The sequence below is a fragment of the Myxocyprinus asiaticus genome, chromosome 42 (genome assembly GCF_019703515.2).
Source record: "Myxocyprinus asiaticus isolate MX2 ecotype Aquarium Trade chromosome 42, UBuf_Myxa_2, whole genome shotgun sequence".
In the NCBI taxonomy this organism is placed as follows: Eukaryota; Metazoa; Chordata; class Actinopteri; order Cypriniformes; family Catostomidae; genus Myxocyprinus; species Myxocyprinus asiaticus.
Window position 1 is genome coordinate 34,452,289 of NC_059385.1, and position 18,139 is coordinate 34,470,427.

The following is an 18,139-nucleotide window of genomic DNA, read 5'->3' on the forward strand; positions in this document are numbered from 1 at the left end:
AGTGTCACAAATTGGTGTAATCCAAACAGTGTGGAGGAGGTGGTTTTTTTCACGGGCGATTGGTGTCAAGGGGATCTGCCAATAACCCTTCGTCAAATCTAATATTGAATAAAATCAAGCAGTGCCCAACCGATCGAGCAACTCATCAACGCGAGGCATTGGATACGCATCAAATTTAGACACCGCGTTGACTTTCCTATAATCCACAAAGAATCGTACAGACCCGCCGTCTCTTAGGCACTAGAACAACTGAGCTGGACCAATCACTGTGGGATTCTTCTATTACCCACATATCGAGCATTGCATCCAATTCTTCCCGAACGATTTTCTTCTTGTGTTCGGGTAATCGATAGGGGCGGCTACGTACTACGACCCCCGGCTCGGTCTCGATGTGGTGATGGATGAGGTTTGTACGTCCCGGTAGAGGGGAGAACACATCCGCAAACTCCTGTTGCAACCTAGAAACCTCCACGTGTTGACTCGGTGAGAAGCGGTCTCCGCAAGTGATCGGGGTGAACTGTTTATGTTTTGAACTCACCTCCGGTCCGAGCTCCGCCTTCTCGGGAACTACCATAGCCAACATCACGGGGACCGCCTCCCTCCACAATTTCAGGAGATTGAGGTGGTATATTTGACGTGCGCCCCCTCTATCAGTTCGTTTAACCTCATAATCGAGATCTCCCACTCGTCGTGTGACCTCAAAGGGTCCTTGCCACTTGGCGAGTAATTTAGAGCTCGATGTGGGAAGCAATACAAACACTTTATCTCCCGGTGCAAATTCCCTTAGCTGAGTTCCCGTCATACAGTCAGCGCTGTCGTTCTTGAGCTTGGAGCAAATTCTCCTGTGTTAGCTGCCCCAAAGTGTGGAGTTTTGCTCTAAGATCAAGAACTTATTGAATTTCACTTTTACTGTTTGAAGGTCCCTCTTCCCAGGCCTCTCGCAATACATCAAGCACACCGCGTGGGCGTCGCCCATACAGCAGCTCGAATGGGGAGAAGCCAGTGGAGGCTTGCGGGACCTCTCGTACTGCAAATAACAGGGGGTCGAGCCATTTATCCCAATTTCTAGCATCGTCGTGCACGAACTTACGAATCATGTTTTTGAGGGTTTTATTAAATCGTTCCACCAGGCCATCCGTTTGAAGTTGGAGAGCTCCGACTGCCCGTTTGCCTTCGCCCAACAGCTCCGTGACGCCTGCCGAAGATGCCCACACTTGCGTCAGCGGGCGCCCCCCCCTGAGGGGGAGAGCAGCGGGGCATCGGGATAGGGGAATGTGTCGCCTCCCACACCTGGGGAACTGGTCTCAGGGGCTGAAGTCCTCCTCGTCTGCGTGGGGCAGGAACAGGACCTGGAGAGCAGAACGAGAGGAGAAAGGGGAGGGGGATGAGACAGAGGGAGGAGAGAGAGTGTAGGAGGGCTCTTCCGCCCTCCGGATCGCCGCCATGTGGTCCTCCGCAAGCCGGACGGCTTCCTCCAGCGACGCCGGGCGGTGGCACTGGACCCACTCCACCGTCCCTTTTGGCAGACAATGTATTAATTGTTCCAGTACCACCTGGTCGATGATCCCGTCGACGTTGCGGCCCCCCACTAGCAACCATCTTCGGCAGGCATCACGGAGCCGTTGGGCGAAGGCAAACGGGCAGTCGGAGCTCTCCAACTTCAAGCTCTGGAAGAGTTGACGACTTTCCTCCGGACTCCGACCAACCCGTTGCAGGATGGCTTTCTTTAAATCTCTGTAGGCCAGGAGACTCGTCGCTAGCAGTTGTTGAGCTGGGCTTCCCCGGACAACAGTGGGATAAGTCGGGCCGCCCATTGGCCGAGCGGCCAGCCCCAGATCTCGGCGGTTCGTTCAAACAAATCCAGGAAGGCCTCGGGGTCGTCCACCGTCCCCATTTTCTGTAACGCGGGAGGGGGTAACGGCGTGTGAGTGTCCGGGGTCGCGGCTGGGGACGCCTCCTGGCTGAGGAGGCTCCAGATCGCCTGCCGGTCCTCGGCTTGAGCGCGTAGGAGCTCGACAAACCGGCGATCTTGATCTTGTCGGAGCTCAAGAAGTGTTTGCTGGTGGCTCCGATGTAGGCCAGCGAGGGCTTGGAGGATCTCCACCAACTGGGAGGACTCTACGGGGCGACTTCCATCCATCTTCAACCAAACTTAATTCATGGGTTTCGGCACCAGTGTAAGGGTTTTTGGGATAAAGGAGGAGGTGAGAAGCGAGGTTTCCCAGTTCAGGTGGGTGCTTTAATTTATCCAGTTTTATAAGTTTTTACAGCTTTGCAGGAACACTTGTTGACTTTAGCTACACACAACTTCACAGTAACTTTCGTGCTAGAATTGCGTTTCTTATGCCGGTCTCTCCCTCTCTCTCTACTGGTGGTGTGGCTCCTTTTATGCCGCTCTCACCGTGCTCACTGAAATCAGAGACAGGTGTTAGACATAATTTAGCTCAGGTGTAAGCGCCCTTACCGCTTTCTCTCTCACCGGAGAGATGCTTGACCACGCCCCCGCTACCACACTATGATTTTACTACAAATACAATGTTTAAACAATGGTTACTGTAGTAAAACCATGGTAATTTGTAGTGATGTCAAATCTCTTTGTGTCTGTTACCAAATAGAATTTTTGTACTTTTATTTTTTTTTCCCTTAACATAACAAATACTGAACCGTACCGAAACCGTGACTCTAAAACCGTGATACAAACCAAACCTTGAGAAATTTGAACCGTTACACCCCTACTAAATATCTACATTTCAATAATGACATTCACGTTCATATATATATAACAGGTATAAAAGTATATTTTGCATACCTGTATTTCTCATATGTAGAATTACACTGTGCATATATTTGTATATACAGTATATGTTTATATATGTATATGTAACAGGTAGGAAAGTATATTCTACACACACAAATGTATTTCTCATTTGTAGAATTACACAAAATGTTTAATGTGTACCTGATGTGCCTGTCTGTGTGTCTCTGTCCCTTTAATTTTCTGACTGCAGTTGTGTACTCATCACAATAATTTGGGGCAATAATTTCTCTTAGCTCCTCCTCCTCCTTTTCAGTGTTGTTGCTGAATGGGAGAGGTAGGTTCACGTTTAGCTCTAATTAATTTTAGCTTTGCTTTGCTTACATGTATTTTTTCTTTAATTCATATTTATATCATATTATTTATCCCATATGTTTGATTATTTTCTTGTTTTAACTTGTTAACAGCTATATTTCATTTTCTGTCTCCAATGAACTTTGAAACACTTGCTCAGTATATTACACATCATTTTTATTTGAGAAAAGATACAAAAGGGCAAATTCACACAATTTAAGACTGGTTTTATTTTATTTTTGTCAGGTATGTTGTTGCTTTGTTTGTCGTTTTCATTGCTAAATTATATAATTATTTAAATGTCTCTCATCTCTGCCCCTTCTGTCATTGTGTTTGGATGGGAAAAAAGTTACAAGGGCATTTTTATTTTTATCAGAATAAATCACAAGTCGACACAACCACAGATGTCCAGTGTCAACATAATTCCATCATAACACGCAATGCAGTCTACAGAGTTTTATAGATAGCTAGACAGACAGACATGTGGATAGACGGATGGATGGGTGGGTGGACCATCATGCTGTGCAGCATCTCACCTGTTGTAATGAAGTAATACTGTGAGTCTCCAAAGATGCCGACGGTCCCAGGACCCAGAGAGACAGACAGGATATTGATCATTGAGAATGCACCACTCATGATCCCAAAGCCCAGTCCAGCTACTGCATGCGCACGCACACACACACACACACACACACCAGTCTCTGATAAAACCTGCTAAAGGTTCTTTACCATGTGCATGTGTCAGAAAGCATAAGTAAAATGCTGCTCTTGAATCTGTAACATGAAAAAATGACTTAAATGATGACTGTACCACAAAAGATCAAATGAACCCAGATTACCGTAAGCCATCTGCCGGACTGAAATGGCTGAACTGTCATCATCACTAATGGCTGCCAGACCATCGTTGGCCTTCCTGATTATTCAAAAGTTAAAAAGACTTAGTTTCACAGAAACAAGTCTCCCTGTAACAACTGACTGCAATGCATCTGTATGACTATGCATTAACAAAAGAAAAAGAGATTCAACAACATGGACACATGAACATTACTGTACAGTTGCAACTATAGACCCTTGACAACAAATATGAGGGACAATTATTGGGCTATTATATCAGAATGACTTAATCATTTACAGTATGATTCAACAAGTTCAAAATCTGTATTATTAACTTTTCTAATGGAAACTAGCCAGCACACTTGTGGTGCTGGTCATCTTTTGCATTTTTTTTAAGTCACTGAGGATTTCATATTCAAATATGGCCATAACATTTTCTAATAACCTTTTCTTCAGCCCATAAGATAATATTGTTTTTATCATTTATTTCATCCTGTGATGAGGTCATTATTGTTACTGAAATTATACCTGAGCAATCTATAATATGCGAAGCGAAACACCTCCTGAATTAAGACCGAAAAGAAAACTCCAAAAATCAGAAGCCCCCTCTGAAGTGTCCCATTTTCTGCATTACTGGCCTTAACGCTGATGAACCACACTAGAGAAGACAACAGCAGAGACAGCAGCCAGAAAAATGCCCTGAAACAAACACAAGTGCACCATCTTCAGAAACCAACAAGACACCAGTTCCCTTTTGATTTCGGTCACTTACATTGCGTTGCTGACGCTTATGGGAAAAACTCCTTTTCTCTGATTTCTGAACTCCTATTGGATCATGCCAATTCAGATGCAACTGAACTGTGCCAATGGCGTTCGTGCTCGCTCAGCCAATTGCATTGAGCACGCGGCGCTCAGCTTTCTATATAAGCGGGTGGCATAACGGCATCAGTCAGAATTTATCTCCTTCACTCCTGGATTTCACCGTCAAATCGCACTTACCTGCAGTTGACGGCGCTTCCCTTCCTGAAGACGACCGTTCCCCTGCCATGCTCCAGTGAGATGTGGGAAAACTGTTCCCATGTCTGATGGCCACAAGAGCTGTGTGTTCTGTCTGGGCCGCGGCCACGCAGAAGCAGCATTGTTCGAGGCTGAATGCCCACACTGCGAGGCAATGTGCCTCAAAACGCTCCGTGCCTGGATATCGCTATTTAAGTGCAATGACCCAACTGCTCTCGCTCCGTTGCCTCCCCCGTCCCTCGAGGACCTGGGGAACAACGATGCTCAAGGCGAATATGGAGCAAACGGATTGTAAGGCTGTACTGCCGGCTCAGGTCCTGCATGCACCCACACCCCCACATTCTTCTTCCCCCGTCCTGTTCACTAAAAGTCTTCGCCCGCCCGATGGCGCTTCCGCCCTCGTGCAGTTCCGCAGCGGTGAATATGGAGAAGAGAATGACGATGCAGTATCACTCACGGCTTCAGACACTCACCTCGTCCACGGAGGATGCTGCATCTCCCCCCAAGAGGCGGAGACCGCTCTTTTACGGCGAATGCGGAGCTTGTCCGCATTCTCACTAAGGCTATAGACGAGCTGTAGTTCGAATAGTCACCTCCATTAGAGCCAACTCGTTCTCGGCTGGACGAGTGGTTTTTGCCGGGCTGCCAAACTAAGACCGCCCCGCATAGACCTGGCCCATTTTTCCCCGACGTCCACGCTGAACTCTCCAAATCGTGGAATTCACCATACTCGGCGAGGCTGCACCTCTCCAATACAGCAGCTTTCACATCCGTCGACCACGGAGACCAAATGGGATATGGCTCACTTCCCCCCGCTGAACAGGCGGGAGCAGCCCACTTATGTCCCTCGACTCAAACTGGCCTGAGATCCCGCCCACTGCTCCCGTCTAAGCCATGCAGTTTTACTTTGACACTAGCAGGATGCACCCATAATACAGCTGGGCAAGCTGGTGCTGCCTTGCACACGATGGTAGTGCTCCAGGTCTACCAGGCCAAAATTCCCGTCTTGCCGGTAGTGCAAAAAGAGAAAAATACACTCACAGAAAAAGAGCTATGTTCCTCTTCACATGCCCACACACATCCCACAAACCGTCAGCCCTGCCCCTGGGCCGGGCGCCGTGTTAAGCTCTTCAGTGATCTCACTATCCCCGCTGTCCAAGCAAATAAAAGAATCCCTTCCCAGCATATCAAATTGGGTGTTAACAACTCTAAAGCATGGTTACACACTTCAGTTTGTGAGACGGCCGCCGTGCTTCAATGGCGTGATGCAGTCCACAATGTCATCTCAAAATGCTCACATTCTGCATGCAGAAATCGACAGCCTGCTAGCAGTACAGGCAATAGAACCTGTCGAGCTCAGCGAGCGTCAAAAGGGCCTTTACAGCCGTTATTTTCTTGTCCCGAAGAAAGATGGCGGGTTGCGTCCAATTCTGGACTTAAGGCTTCTGAATCGCGCACTGTCAAATCGCCCATTCAAAATGTTGACATAAAAGCAGATCATAGCACACCATCCGTCAGAATGACTGGTTTGTCTCAATAGATCTGAAAGATGCCTATTTTCATATCCCGATCGTTCCTCATCACAGACGCTTCTTGACGTTCACATTCGAGGAGACGGCATATCAATTCACAGTCCTGCCGTTCAGCCTTTTCCTCGCTATGCGCACAGTCACGAATTGTGTGGATGCAGCTTTAGCCCCTCTGAATGCGGAGGGGCTGCGCATACTTAATTACCTAGACGACTGGCTCATTTTAGCACAGTCAGAGACTGTGGCGTACTCGCACAGGGACAGGTTGCTCATGCATTTGAATACACTTGGCCTACGGGTCAATGTGAGGAAGAGCTCATTAATTCCCAGCCAGGAAATATCCTTCCTGGGGTTGCGTTTTAACTCTGTAACAATGCGCACTTCGCTCTCGGCCGAGAGAATACACTCGATATGCAACACGGCAGCGAGTTTCAAATTGGGCAGGGCTCTGCCTCTGAAATGCTTTCAGAAACTCCTTGGGCTTATGGCAGCAGCGGTCACTCCCCTTGGTCTGTTACACATGAGACCTCTGCAATGCTGGCTCAACCGCCAAGTTCCTCAACGGGCATGGCGCTACGGGCACTATCGCGTTGTAGTCGCCAACCACTGTCTCTCTGCGATAGCACCATGGACAGCTCTGTGGTTTTACCGGCATGGGGTCACCTTAGGTCAGGTTTCCAGACGCAAAGTAGTTACTGCAGATGTGTCCAACACGGGCATTATGTGACGGCCCCCCGGCATTCGGGGAATGGACGAATGTAAAACAGACCTGGCACATCAAACGCTTGGAGATGTTGCTGGTTATTTTAGCCCTAAAAGCATTCGAGTCAGAGGTGACGGGGCATCATATTCTGATTCGCACCGACAACAAGTCGGTAGTGGCATACATCAATCACCAGGGCTGTGTGCGATCTCCAGCAATGATGACACTCGTGTGACAGCTCTTCAAATGGAGCGGCGAGTGTCTCCTGTTGTTACAGGCAACCCATGTGCCTGGAGCCCTGAATTTCAGAGCACACATGCTCTCTCGACAGGAAGTGATTGCAGGGGAGTGGAAACTCCACCCCCTGATGGTCACGGAGATCTGGAACAGGTTTGGGAGGGCGACGATAGATCTATTTGCCTCCCAGGAGACCTCTCATTGTTCCCTGTGGTATTCCATGACAGGACAGGCCCCGTTGGGGGTGGATGCGTTAGCTCACAAATGGCCAACAGGTCAAAAGTATGCATTCCCCCTGCTGCACCTCATTCCTCCACTCCTCTCCAAAATCAGGGAGGAAATGGAAACAGTACTACTGATCGCGCCAAGGTGGCCGAATCAACTGTGATTTCCAGAAATAATGGAGCTCCATTATGCACATCCGTGGGAAATCCCACTAAGATGGGACCTTTTTTCTCTGGCTCGCGGCTTGATTTGCCATCCGCAGCCAGGGTTATGGAATCTACATGCGTGGCCATTGAGCGGGTCGCGTCGGATGACGAAGACCTCTCACAGGCAACGAAGAATACAATTTTGCACACTAGAGCCCCATCTACGAGATGGCTCTATGCCTACAAATGGAATGTGTTTGTGAAATGGTGCAAAACACGACATTATGATCCCGTTAATTGCCCTATTTCTGTCATTTTGGAATTTTTACAGGAGTGCTTAGATGCAGGTCTTACTCCATCTACACTAAAAGTATATGTAGCCACTATTTTGGCAAATCATGCAGCTGTAGGGGGCATGCCAGTAGGTAGACGCTGTTTCGTGGTCAGCTTTCCGAGAGGCGCGAGGCGACTGAATCCTCCACACCCAGCCACAATCCCTACATGGGACCTGGCCTTGGTGCTGAATGCGCTGACTAAAGCCCCCTTTGAACCGATCGAGACTATCGATCTGCGTTCTCTTTCCTTTAAAACAGCTCTCTTACTCGCCCTGGTGTCCGTTAAGAGGGTGAGTGATCTGCAGGCGTTTTCAACGCACAGCAGCTGCTGTTTGGAATTCGGTCCGAGCAAATCTAGAGCCACGCTGAGACCGGAAAAAGGTTATATTCCCAAAGTGCTCTCTACCCCCTTTAAGACACAGGTAGTCACTTTACAAGCCCTTCCATTCGGAAGAGCAACACTCCATGCATACGCTCTGTCCAGTCAGAGCGCTGCACACCTATGTGTCCCGCACGAGCCAATTCAGACAAACGGACCAGCTTTTTGTCTGATTCGGAGGTCGCTTGAAAGGCATGCTAGTCTCAAAGCAGAGACTGTCACATTGGATTGTCGACGCTATAACACTGGCGTACAAATCTCAGGGAACCCAATGCCCTATTGGCATTAAGATCACTCAACGAGAGGTCTGGCCACCTCTTGGGTGTGGGAAAATGGTGTTTCCATACAAGAAATCTGCCTGGTGGCAGGTTGGGCTTCACTCAGCACCTTTGCACAATTTTACAACCTTGACGTGCATTCGGTGGCTTCACAGATATTGTCTGTGCAGCAGCATTAATTCATTGTGTTCTAAGGTCCGCTTCGAGAACTCGATGAATTCACTTCGCTCACGGATCACACGCGCCTGTGCTCTCCAAGGTCCGCTAAGCGTTTTCTATTCAACAATGCAATACTCAGCCCTTCATGTTAAGCGCCGTCATACTTCGTATATACTGCCTAATTACACTACATGCAATATCTCTTATCTCTCAGCTGTGCTTTAGAAATTTGAATGTAAAGCGGTGCCACACTCGGGCCATACCGCTTGAAGGTATATTTACTATGTTTCCCACACAAATACATTAATATACTTGTATCTCGGTCATGCCTTAGACACTCATTCTCTTTTTAAAAGATAGATGTGCGCTGTGTTTCCCTTAGTGGAACTCAGCTGTTTCACTACCGGACTGTGCACCTGGCTGTGCTCTACTAGGTCCGCTTGGAGGTTTCAAACTCACTTGATTCTATCGAACCCCGGTCCATGTGCGTTCATCGTCATCACAAACACGCATGGAGAACACAACGCGACTCATCATACTTTTTGTTTTTTTGGTGCCATTATGCATAGCAGAGTGAATGACAACTGCGTATATGTGCGCTTCATGGCGTAACTCATCAGATGTCCAGGGAAAGGTGGCTTGCTGCTGCTCGCAAACGGCGTTTTTTGAGGAGACAGCTGATTGCAAGGAATTAATTTGCATCTTTGTTTACACTGCACGCTTACGCTCGTGTCCAAGGTAAAGTTATCACCACTGTCATCTCCTATTATACCCTATATTTATAACCTATAATAGTATTTATATATTGTATTTATAAGGTGTACAGATAGATAGACAGACAGACAGACAGCATTTATAATGTTGATTGTACTTGTATGTCATTGTGGTGTCATTACTTTTTTGGGACTTTCAGGAATGTGTGGATCCTCGTGTGTTGTCAAAACTAATGATGTCATCATCAACTAAAACTCATGCGCAGGTTACTTTACTTCCTGAACGAGTGCGCACCCGAGTCCGAGTTGCTTTCACATTCACGCGAATCGCGCTACAGTTCCATTGCAACCGAACTTAGACCACCTCCTACAGGTAGTCTCGGGTTAGGTACCACGGTGCGCTCCCCGGTCCGCATGACAGCTTTCACATTACCAATTTTTCACGCAAACCGTGCTCTGTTTCGAACTAAACTGCCAGTGTGAAAGCACCCTTAAAGGCAAAGCATCCCGCTACTGAGCGATGTGGATGTGCTTGTTACCTCGCCCCCTTAGAACTGTCAGGGCAAGGTTGATTTCTTATATGCTTCCTATAAGCTAAGCGTTGTATCTCTACGACACAATCTCACGTCCTGCCCCTTCTATACACTCAATTATTATGCATTACATGTCCTTCGTCCAGTACCGTGGCATGATCATACACGTTCCCATAAGCGTCAGCGACCCGATGTAAGTGACCGAAATCGAAAGAGAACGCCTCCGGTTGCGTATGTAACCTCGGTTCCCTGAGACGTAGGGAACGAGACATCACGTAGCTAGCCATGCTACCGGACATCACTATCAGGCGGCTCAGCCGCCGCCTTCAGTCGATAAATTCTGACTGATGCCATTATGCCACCCGCTTATATAAAAAGCTGAGCGCCGCGCGCGCTCAATGTCATTGGCTGAGTGGCCACGAATGCCATTGGCTCAATTCAGTTGCATCTGAATTGCCGTGATCCAATAGTATTTCAGAAATCGGAGAAAAAGTTTTTCCCATAAGCGTCAGCGACGCGATGTCTCTTTCCCTACATCTCAGGGAACTAAGGTTACATACGTAACCGGAAACATTTTCAGTCTCTAACGTTAGTTCCATTCTCCAATGTTTTATCAGTCAAAAGGGTTGGTTAATGTCATGATATGAACAATTTAAAAGTTTCTACATTAAAATCTAACCCTAGTGACACTCACATATTTGGGTCAGTCTATGTCATATTAGATAGTGCTGCACACACACTTCATAGCTTGAGACCTAAAAATAAGGTTTGTAAAACTTTTCTTGTGGATTCTAAAAATTTTTTGCCATGGAAATAATTTCAGGGGGCTGAAAAAATATGGAAGGGTCCATGACAAATAAGAGTTGGCAAGATGTGCAATTCAAAAATCTTTTAAAAACTTGTTTTAAAAGCATGCATAAGGTTTGTTCAAATGTACATTTTGTATTCGTGTTGGTTTCATGTAATTTGAAATGACATTTGCACCATTTTTTACAAAAGGTAACACTGAATGCGCCTGAAAACGTCAAGCGGTGTAACCACAAAAGAATGAGAAATATTACACATTTTATCCACCTAGAGTGTATGTAAGTGTACTCATCAAAATAATTACATCATTTTAAAATATCATATGAAAACAGATTTTATTAGAATTATCTCTAAATTTTAATTGTATGCGTTTTTGCAATATTGAGCGGGACATATGCTGAAAGCACCACTGTTTTCTAAATAATCTTTGACAAATTATGTAAAAATAAAAAATAAACGTTATTACTCTGCAATAGAAGAGTACATTTTATTCCACATTAATTTTCCTGTATATTATCATATTTTTATGAAACATACTGGTTACGCCAATTGACACAATCCAGTTACACCCCCTGACCATATTGCTTCTACAGTCAAAGGCCATTGTTTGTTGAAGAAATTGACACTGAAAATCAAGCATGAAAGTCAACAAGGTGAAGTAAACTCTGTGTTTTATTTTATTTCAATGAAGGAAAAACATCTGACAACAACAAATCAGAGTAAAAACATGTTTTCAAAAATTGTGCGTGTGTGTGAGAGAGAGGGAATCATATGTGATTAGGGCCGTGCGTGTGCTTTTAAATGCTTCCAGTCCTCCATCATAAGTTTTGAATGACGTGAGTTCAAAGGTTCTGGCTCAGAGATAATGTGCAGCACATCAGACTCATAAAAGAATAGGAGGTCAGGTTGATGAGGCCAGGTGTGCGCAAAACTTATTTTTTCCATGGTAAGGGTGACCTTTGCATGGAATTGCCCTCTATTATATTGTATTAATTGTGAAATTGCAGAAATTCAATGAATTGTATTTTATACATGTACATTTTTATCTTTGAGTAACATTTCTCCTATCACTGAATTGTTGAAGTTTGAGGTATTTTAAAGCTAATATATCAAAGTGTCAAAGTAGTATTTACTTAATGTATATTTATGTAAATATTGTGTAACATTTTAACTTTAATCAGCATCATAAAAAACGGATATTTGTCAAAATTGGCCTCTAACAGACAGGCTTGTAATAGGAGTCAAATGGTGTAACCGGTTACACCATTTGATAGGCATTATCATGGACACAAGCACATGGCCTTGGTGTGAATATTTCAAACATAATTTTTTTACGTAAATAGCCTACTCATTTTTTAAATTATGGTGAATGATCAATGTTTTACTGGGGTCATACCATTTGACACAAGCATACCTGACCATACCCTAAACATATCAAATTATCTAGAATATTTTAAAGAGTTACTAAACTTTTTATGCAGCAGTTAGGGTCATCAGGGGTCTTTCTCTGTGATATCATTTCCTGTCACATGGTCTTCTTGCACACAAAATGGCTCCTCGAATGGTGGTTACACCAACTTGACACTTCAGGAAACTTGACTTGACTGACAGGATCCCCCAAATTAATTGTAATTTTCAGAACAATGGTGTTCCATTACTTTTATATACTATTAAATAGTTCTAATGTAAGATTATGCCAAACTAGCTGGTGGGGTGTTTTATTAAGAATTTCACCTTTTTTAATTAAGTTTAATTATTTGGTACAAAGTTTTTACAGTTACACCACTTTGACATTTTTGCCATCATCCCCCAAATATTCTCTCAAATGTAAGTAATTTGTACATTTTCAAATTTTAACCCTTTTAAATTTAACTAAACCATATGGACACACAAAAAAAACTTCCATCACATCATTGACCAGAAAACGTTAAAATCTACATCAAATATTTACAGACCTTAATTTTAGGTCCCACATAACACAAAGTATTAACAAAATCTGAGATGATAAGAAACACACTTTAATTCTGTCAGATTTTTATATGGGCTCACCGATTCACTTAAAGACATTCTAATAATTTATTTGAGCTATTTGAATGTATAGATTTCCATATATATTCATAATTAAATGTTCATTAACTATTGATCTGTTAGGCATTTCAAGTTTATTAATGGCTAATTAATGAACGTTGTCATAACCATATTCATGTATCAGGGTACTGTTTTGTTTGTGGTATTATGTATTAGACTGTGCATCAAGCATTTGACGATGAAAGTGAAATAGAATCACATGACTCACCCTGCTATCAGAATGATGACTCTCAATGGATTTTTGGCGATAGTGAAGACAAACAGGGCGAAAGCTGGACCAAACGCGATGAAAGCACAGCCAAAAAACACAGCCAGAGTCATTCTGGATGAACAACTTTCTCTCCGGACCGTTAGATATCCGATTAATCTATTAAAACCACAATCAGGCTCTCATAAAAATATTCAAAACGTTCGGCACTATTGTGAAAGTCAACAGGAGCAATACCAATTGTTATAATACCACAATAGCAAAAAAACGATATTTAAGTCTGCATTATCTTAGACAGTTTAAACCATTTCAAACCAGTCGAATTCTTACGTTAAATTGCAGCGTTATAATACAAACAACTCACAGTATCCTCCTCTACAAACAAAAATATTTGATTAATTAAAGACTTCGATTATAATAAATCTGATTAATATTTGCAGTTTATAACAGTGCTCAGTCAGCGTTTTGTCTGGTAATATAATATTTTCAAACGTGATCTTTAGTTACTCTTTCCCGAAGAAAAAACACGCAGCACTTCCGCGTGCTTTTGTTTAATTCAGAACGATATTCGCTTGCTCTTCCGGGTTTGCGTGCCTGCACTACCAAAGCCCTTCTGATATGATACTTAAAAGGTTAGTATAGGTTAGCGTAACGCGGCCATTCCATAGAGGTACACTGGCGAGGAGACAAGAGTTCGTTCTTTTTGAATGGATGTCTATGGATGAGAACAGAATGAGCTTTATTGTCAAGTATGCTTACACACACAAGGAATTTGTTATGGTGACAAAAGCTTCCAGTGCAAAGAAATGCTTCACAACGCTGAATAAACCGCTTTTGTGAGGAAACAGCTCATCATTTAATGAATTAACCGCCTGTCCGCTAATCTTCAAAGTGTTGTACACTAAAAAAAATCCTTTTTAAGAGAACTATGTGTGGAGTTTACTATAATAAAATCGCTGTTTTATAAGTGAATTCACGGACGATTTTACGACTGGAAGGTGTCAGTTTACGGCTCTATCCATTCATTTGTAAAGCATTAGCAAACTGTCGTAAAATGTTAGTTGACCATTACAACCGTTACGCTGTCTCCATTGATAGAACCGCGAAGGTTGTTATATAAATACTCTTTAGATCTCTGGCGCTACGCCCTTCTGCCGCTTGACATCGCTGTGATTGGTTTACAATAGTGACATGTACGTTAACGCGGAAGTGCAAGCACAGCGACAAATGAAGACAAAGTAATTTTAGCAAGTCAAGTCCACTGTCGGCCATCTTTGGAACGCTCTCGCGAGGCTATTTCCAGTCATGCCAGTGCAACTCCTATCTACTTGAATGGAGAAAGACCACAATCAAAAAAAGGTTGGTCAAGATTACGATCAAAGATATATTTCCAGTCAGCAATAAAATCTGACAATACTGATATCATAAATTGAGTTTCTTTACCTCAGATTATGCAAAGAAAATGCTTGTATAGCTAATGCGCATTCTCGAGTTGATTGACAGGCGATATCTGTATCTAAAAGATGATTGGCTCTTTTAACTGTAAGGTGGGACTTCCTTTCTACATCCGTTGGGCGCTCAGAGCTGCTTGGTTGAGCGTTCTAATTTCTCCCATTCATTTTAATAGAAGTGGCCCATCTCTGCTAAATGATCTCTGAGTCCACTCGGCGGCCATTTTTGGAACGCTCTCGGGCAGCTATTTTTATGTAAATAAGCGGCTTACAAGTGTAGCTCTAATCTACTTGAATGGGGAAAGACCGAAATATCCGAAACGGTTGATCAAGATTACTATAAAAGAACATATTTAAAATCTGATAACACTGGCATCATAAATTGTGCTTCTTTACCTCAGATTACGCAACAAAAAAATAATAATAAAAAATAATGTTTGTATCCACCTTTTTCCTACGTCCCGTGATGCTTAGGGAGAAATATGGGCGTTACTTCCGTTGTCAAGTTAACAGCTGTTATTGCTGCATATGTCCATTCATTCTTTCATTGTGGTGTTGTGATTTTGAGGAGTGCCTGTATGATTTCGTGAGGACATACATCAATCACTATATCAGTGTGTTACTGAATGTTAATAAACTGCAAAAAAGTCATCAAGACAAAGAAAGTGCGACAAAACTGTTTATCCCAGATGCAGTTGAGATTTAATCACAAACACAACATTTCGATCAAAATTATTGGTTGTTTTAGTGGAGTACCAGTGTTAGTTCAGCTTCAAATGTGCGTGCTTGTCATCTTGTCACCCTGCATGTTCAAATCAGATAGACACACTGAGGAAGAGCTGTGAAGTTCTTTTTCAAGTTTTCCGATAGGACGGTTATTTCCTTTTAAACCCGCACGTAAATTTAAACATTTGTTCGGCGGGTAATTGACTGGTGAGATGTGATGCTTTGCTGCTGTCCGGGATGCATCAGGATGCCATTTTAAACCTCAGGTGCGATGTGGTATTTGAATATCTCTGTATGTGTTTTTTGAGATCCAATGACAAAAACATTTTCACCCCGTTTACAACTATATTTAGCGCTGACCATTTGCGATCAGATGATCCGACATGCGTCTTAGTACCAGCTGTAAATAGGGTCAGAAATGACTGCAGCCAGAGCTACGGAATGCTGTAGAACAACTTCCGGCGGAAGTTTCACCCACATTCGTTTCCCCAGTAAGACCCCCAGGAAAAAGTTGATTGACAGGCGATGTCTGTATCTAAAAGGTGATTGGCTCTTTTACCTATAAGGCGGGACTTCCGTTTCTTCATCCTTTGACCGTGGCTCGTCTCTGCTAAATAGTCTCTTATGATGCGCAGCGCTGTGTTGGGCGCTTCGTTCAGGAGCAGGTTTGGTTATTAGCAATAATTATCAAAGATAATTATTAATTATTAAAATCAATAGAACATTGATTAGAATCAACATTATCTTATTAATCCTTCAAATAAACAATTATCAAAGACGACTATCAGTTATCAAAATCAATAGAATATTAATTGTTATCAAAGATACAGTTGCAATCAAAATTATTCAACCAACCCTGACCAGCAATACATTCTGGTGATGTGAATTAAAACACATCAACTAAAACCTCAGTAAAGAGTCAAAGTAAGTTTTTAATACACATTTGAGTGATTTTGAGAACAAAGAGTTCAGTTTACCCAAATTTTAAAATAAAAAATACCTAATTCTCTCCACAAATGTCATGTCAAAAATATTCAACCCCCAAAGTCAATCATTTGTGGAGCATCCTTTATCCTTAATAACAGCAAATAAATGTTTCTGGTAAGTGTTCTCAGGCTTTGGACACTTCTCTATTAGAATTTTTACACGTTTCTCATGAGCAAAAGCTTCCATCTCATTGACATACTTTGGTTTATGTGCTGCCACTGCTTCCTTGAAATCCCAACAAAGGTTTACAATGGGATTTTAATTATGGACCTGAAGAGGCCATTTAAGGATATTCCACGACCTATCCCTTAACCAGATTTTGGACAACTTGGAAGTATCCTTGGTTTTATTGTCTTGCTGGAAAGTCCAGTGATCACCAAGGTTCAATTTACACACTGAAGGCATCACATTTTTCATGCCAAAATGGCCTGATACCTGAAAGAATCCATGGTGTCAGTCACATAGTCAGGATAGCCGTTTCCTGCAGCCGCAAATCACCCCCATAACAGGACTGACCCACCTCCATGCTTGACTGTGGGGATGGTGTCGTTCTTGTCATCACCTTGTCATCTTACTCCAGACGTACTGCTGACCCATGAGCCTAAAAATCATTTTCAGTTTAGTGTCATATGTCTATAAAACCTTCTTCCAGGACTCCAAAGTTCTCTCCTAATTACTTCTTGAATATTCAAGTCAACATTTCCCTTGGTGAAATTTTGCTTTCTTCCACACCCCAGGAAGGTTGCTGTTGTACCATATTTAAAGACATTTATGAATGGTGCTGCCAACTTTGTCTATTGGAAATTAAAGTGTTGTGGAAATGTACTTTTAGCTATGACCTTTCTTGTGTAATGAAATAATCTACTCTATTAGCTTTTGAGATTTTTAATTGCATTTTTTGCATAGAAACACATTTTTGCTTACAACGCTAAACTTACATTTTAAAACTTAAATATGTGCCATTGCAGATTGATGACTTAATTTTGTTTTAAAACAATTACTTGTGTAGCCTTACATATTTAAGAAACAGATACATGCAATAGGGATTGAATAATTATGACATGGTTGTATTAAAAAAAAAAGAAAAATCCTGCTTTTTAGAAATATTAGGTTATATATTCACACTATGACTTTGAATGTGTCACTCAACTGATATAGATGTAAAGTTTAAAATTCTGGGTCGTCAGAAAAGCTTACCTTTGTAAATCCTTACTGTCTTCGGGGGGGGGATTGAATAATTTCAATTGCAACTATTAATTATTAAAATCAATAGAACATTGATTAGAATCAACATTAACTTATTAATCCTTCAAATCAACAATCATCAAAGATAATTATGAATTATTAAAATCAATAGAACATTGATTAGAATCAACATTAGCTTGCAGCGAAGCCACATAAGGGGATTAATCAGTATAACCACGGATAAATGTGTCCATATGTGGTAAAGATAATTATGCTGTTTTCTTCCTGTCATTTTCTGTTTGCCCTAATATGGTGTTTGGTTCCTGTGTTACTTCCCGTGAGACTTCAGTCACGTGCAATCACGTGACGGACTAAGCCCCGTATGCGGAAGTAAACAAGGATATAAAAGAAGCCGGTAAAGCAGTGAGAAGTAAGTGGTGTTTTACATTCACCAGTGTTATTGGATATACGTACATTCAAAGGATTTCTG

At 42.9% G+C, this 18,139-nt stretch overlaps 2 protein-coding genes across 5 annotated transcripts in view; one reads left to right on the top strand and one right to left on the bottom strand.

The window, feature by feature from the left end:
- The window catches only part of zgc:114200 (Gamma-secretase subunit Aph-1b-like), a 53,681-nt gene extending 39,579 nt beyond the window's left edge, over nucleotides 1–14,102 (bottom strand). The window contains exons 1-5 of one of the 4 annotated variants that reach the window (XM_051684000.1): nucleotides 13,665–13,982; nucleotides 13,301–13,459; nucleotides 4,472–4,642; nucleotides 3,949–4,022; nucleotides 3,646–3,768 (exon numbers count right to left, since the gene is read on the bottom strand). In XM_051684000.1, coding sequence (XP_051539960.1) covers nucleotides 3,646–3,768; nucleotides 3,949–4,022; nucleotides 4,472–4,642; nucleotides 13,301–13,413 — 481 coding nt within the window. In that variant the 5' untranslated portion in view covers nucleotides 13,414–13,459; nucleotides 13,665–13,982. Of the gene's footprint in view, nucleotides 1–3,645; nucleotides 3,769–3,948; nucleotides 4,023–4,471; nucleotides 4,643–13,300 lie in introns of all 4 variants that reach the window. The other 3 variants (XM_051683998.1, XM_051684001.1, XM_051684002.1) reach the window with 3 other exon arrangements.
- ca9 (carbonic anhydrase IX) overlaps nucleotides 1–18,139 on the top strand; it is a 332,582-nt gene that overhangs the window by 161,070 nt on the left and 153,373 nt on the right. The gene's annotated exons all lie outside the window — the stretch shown is intronic.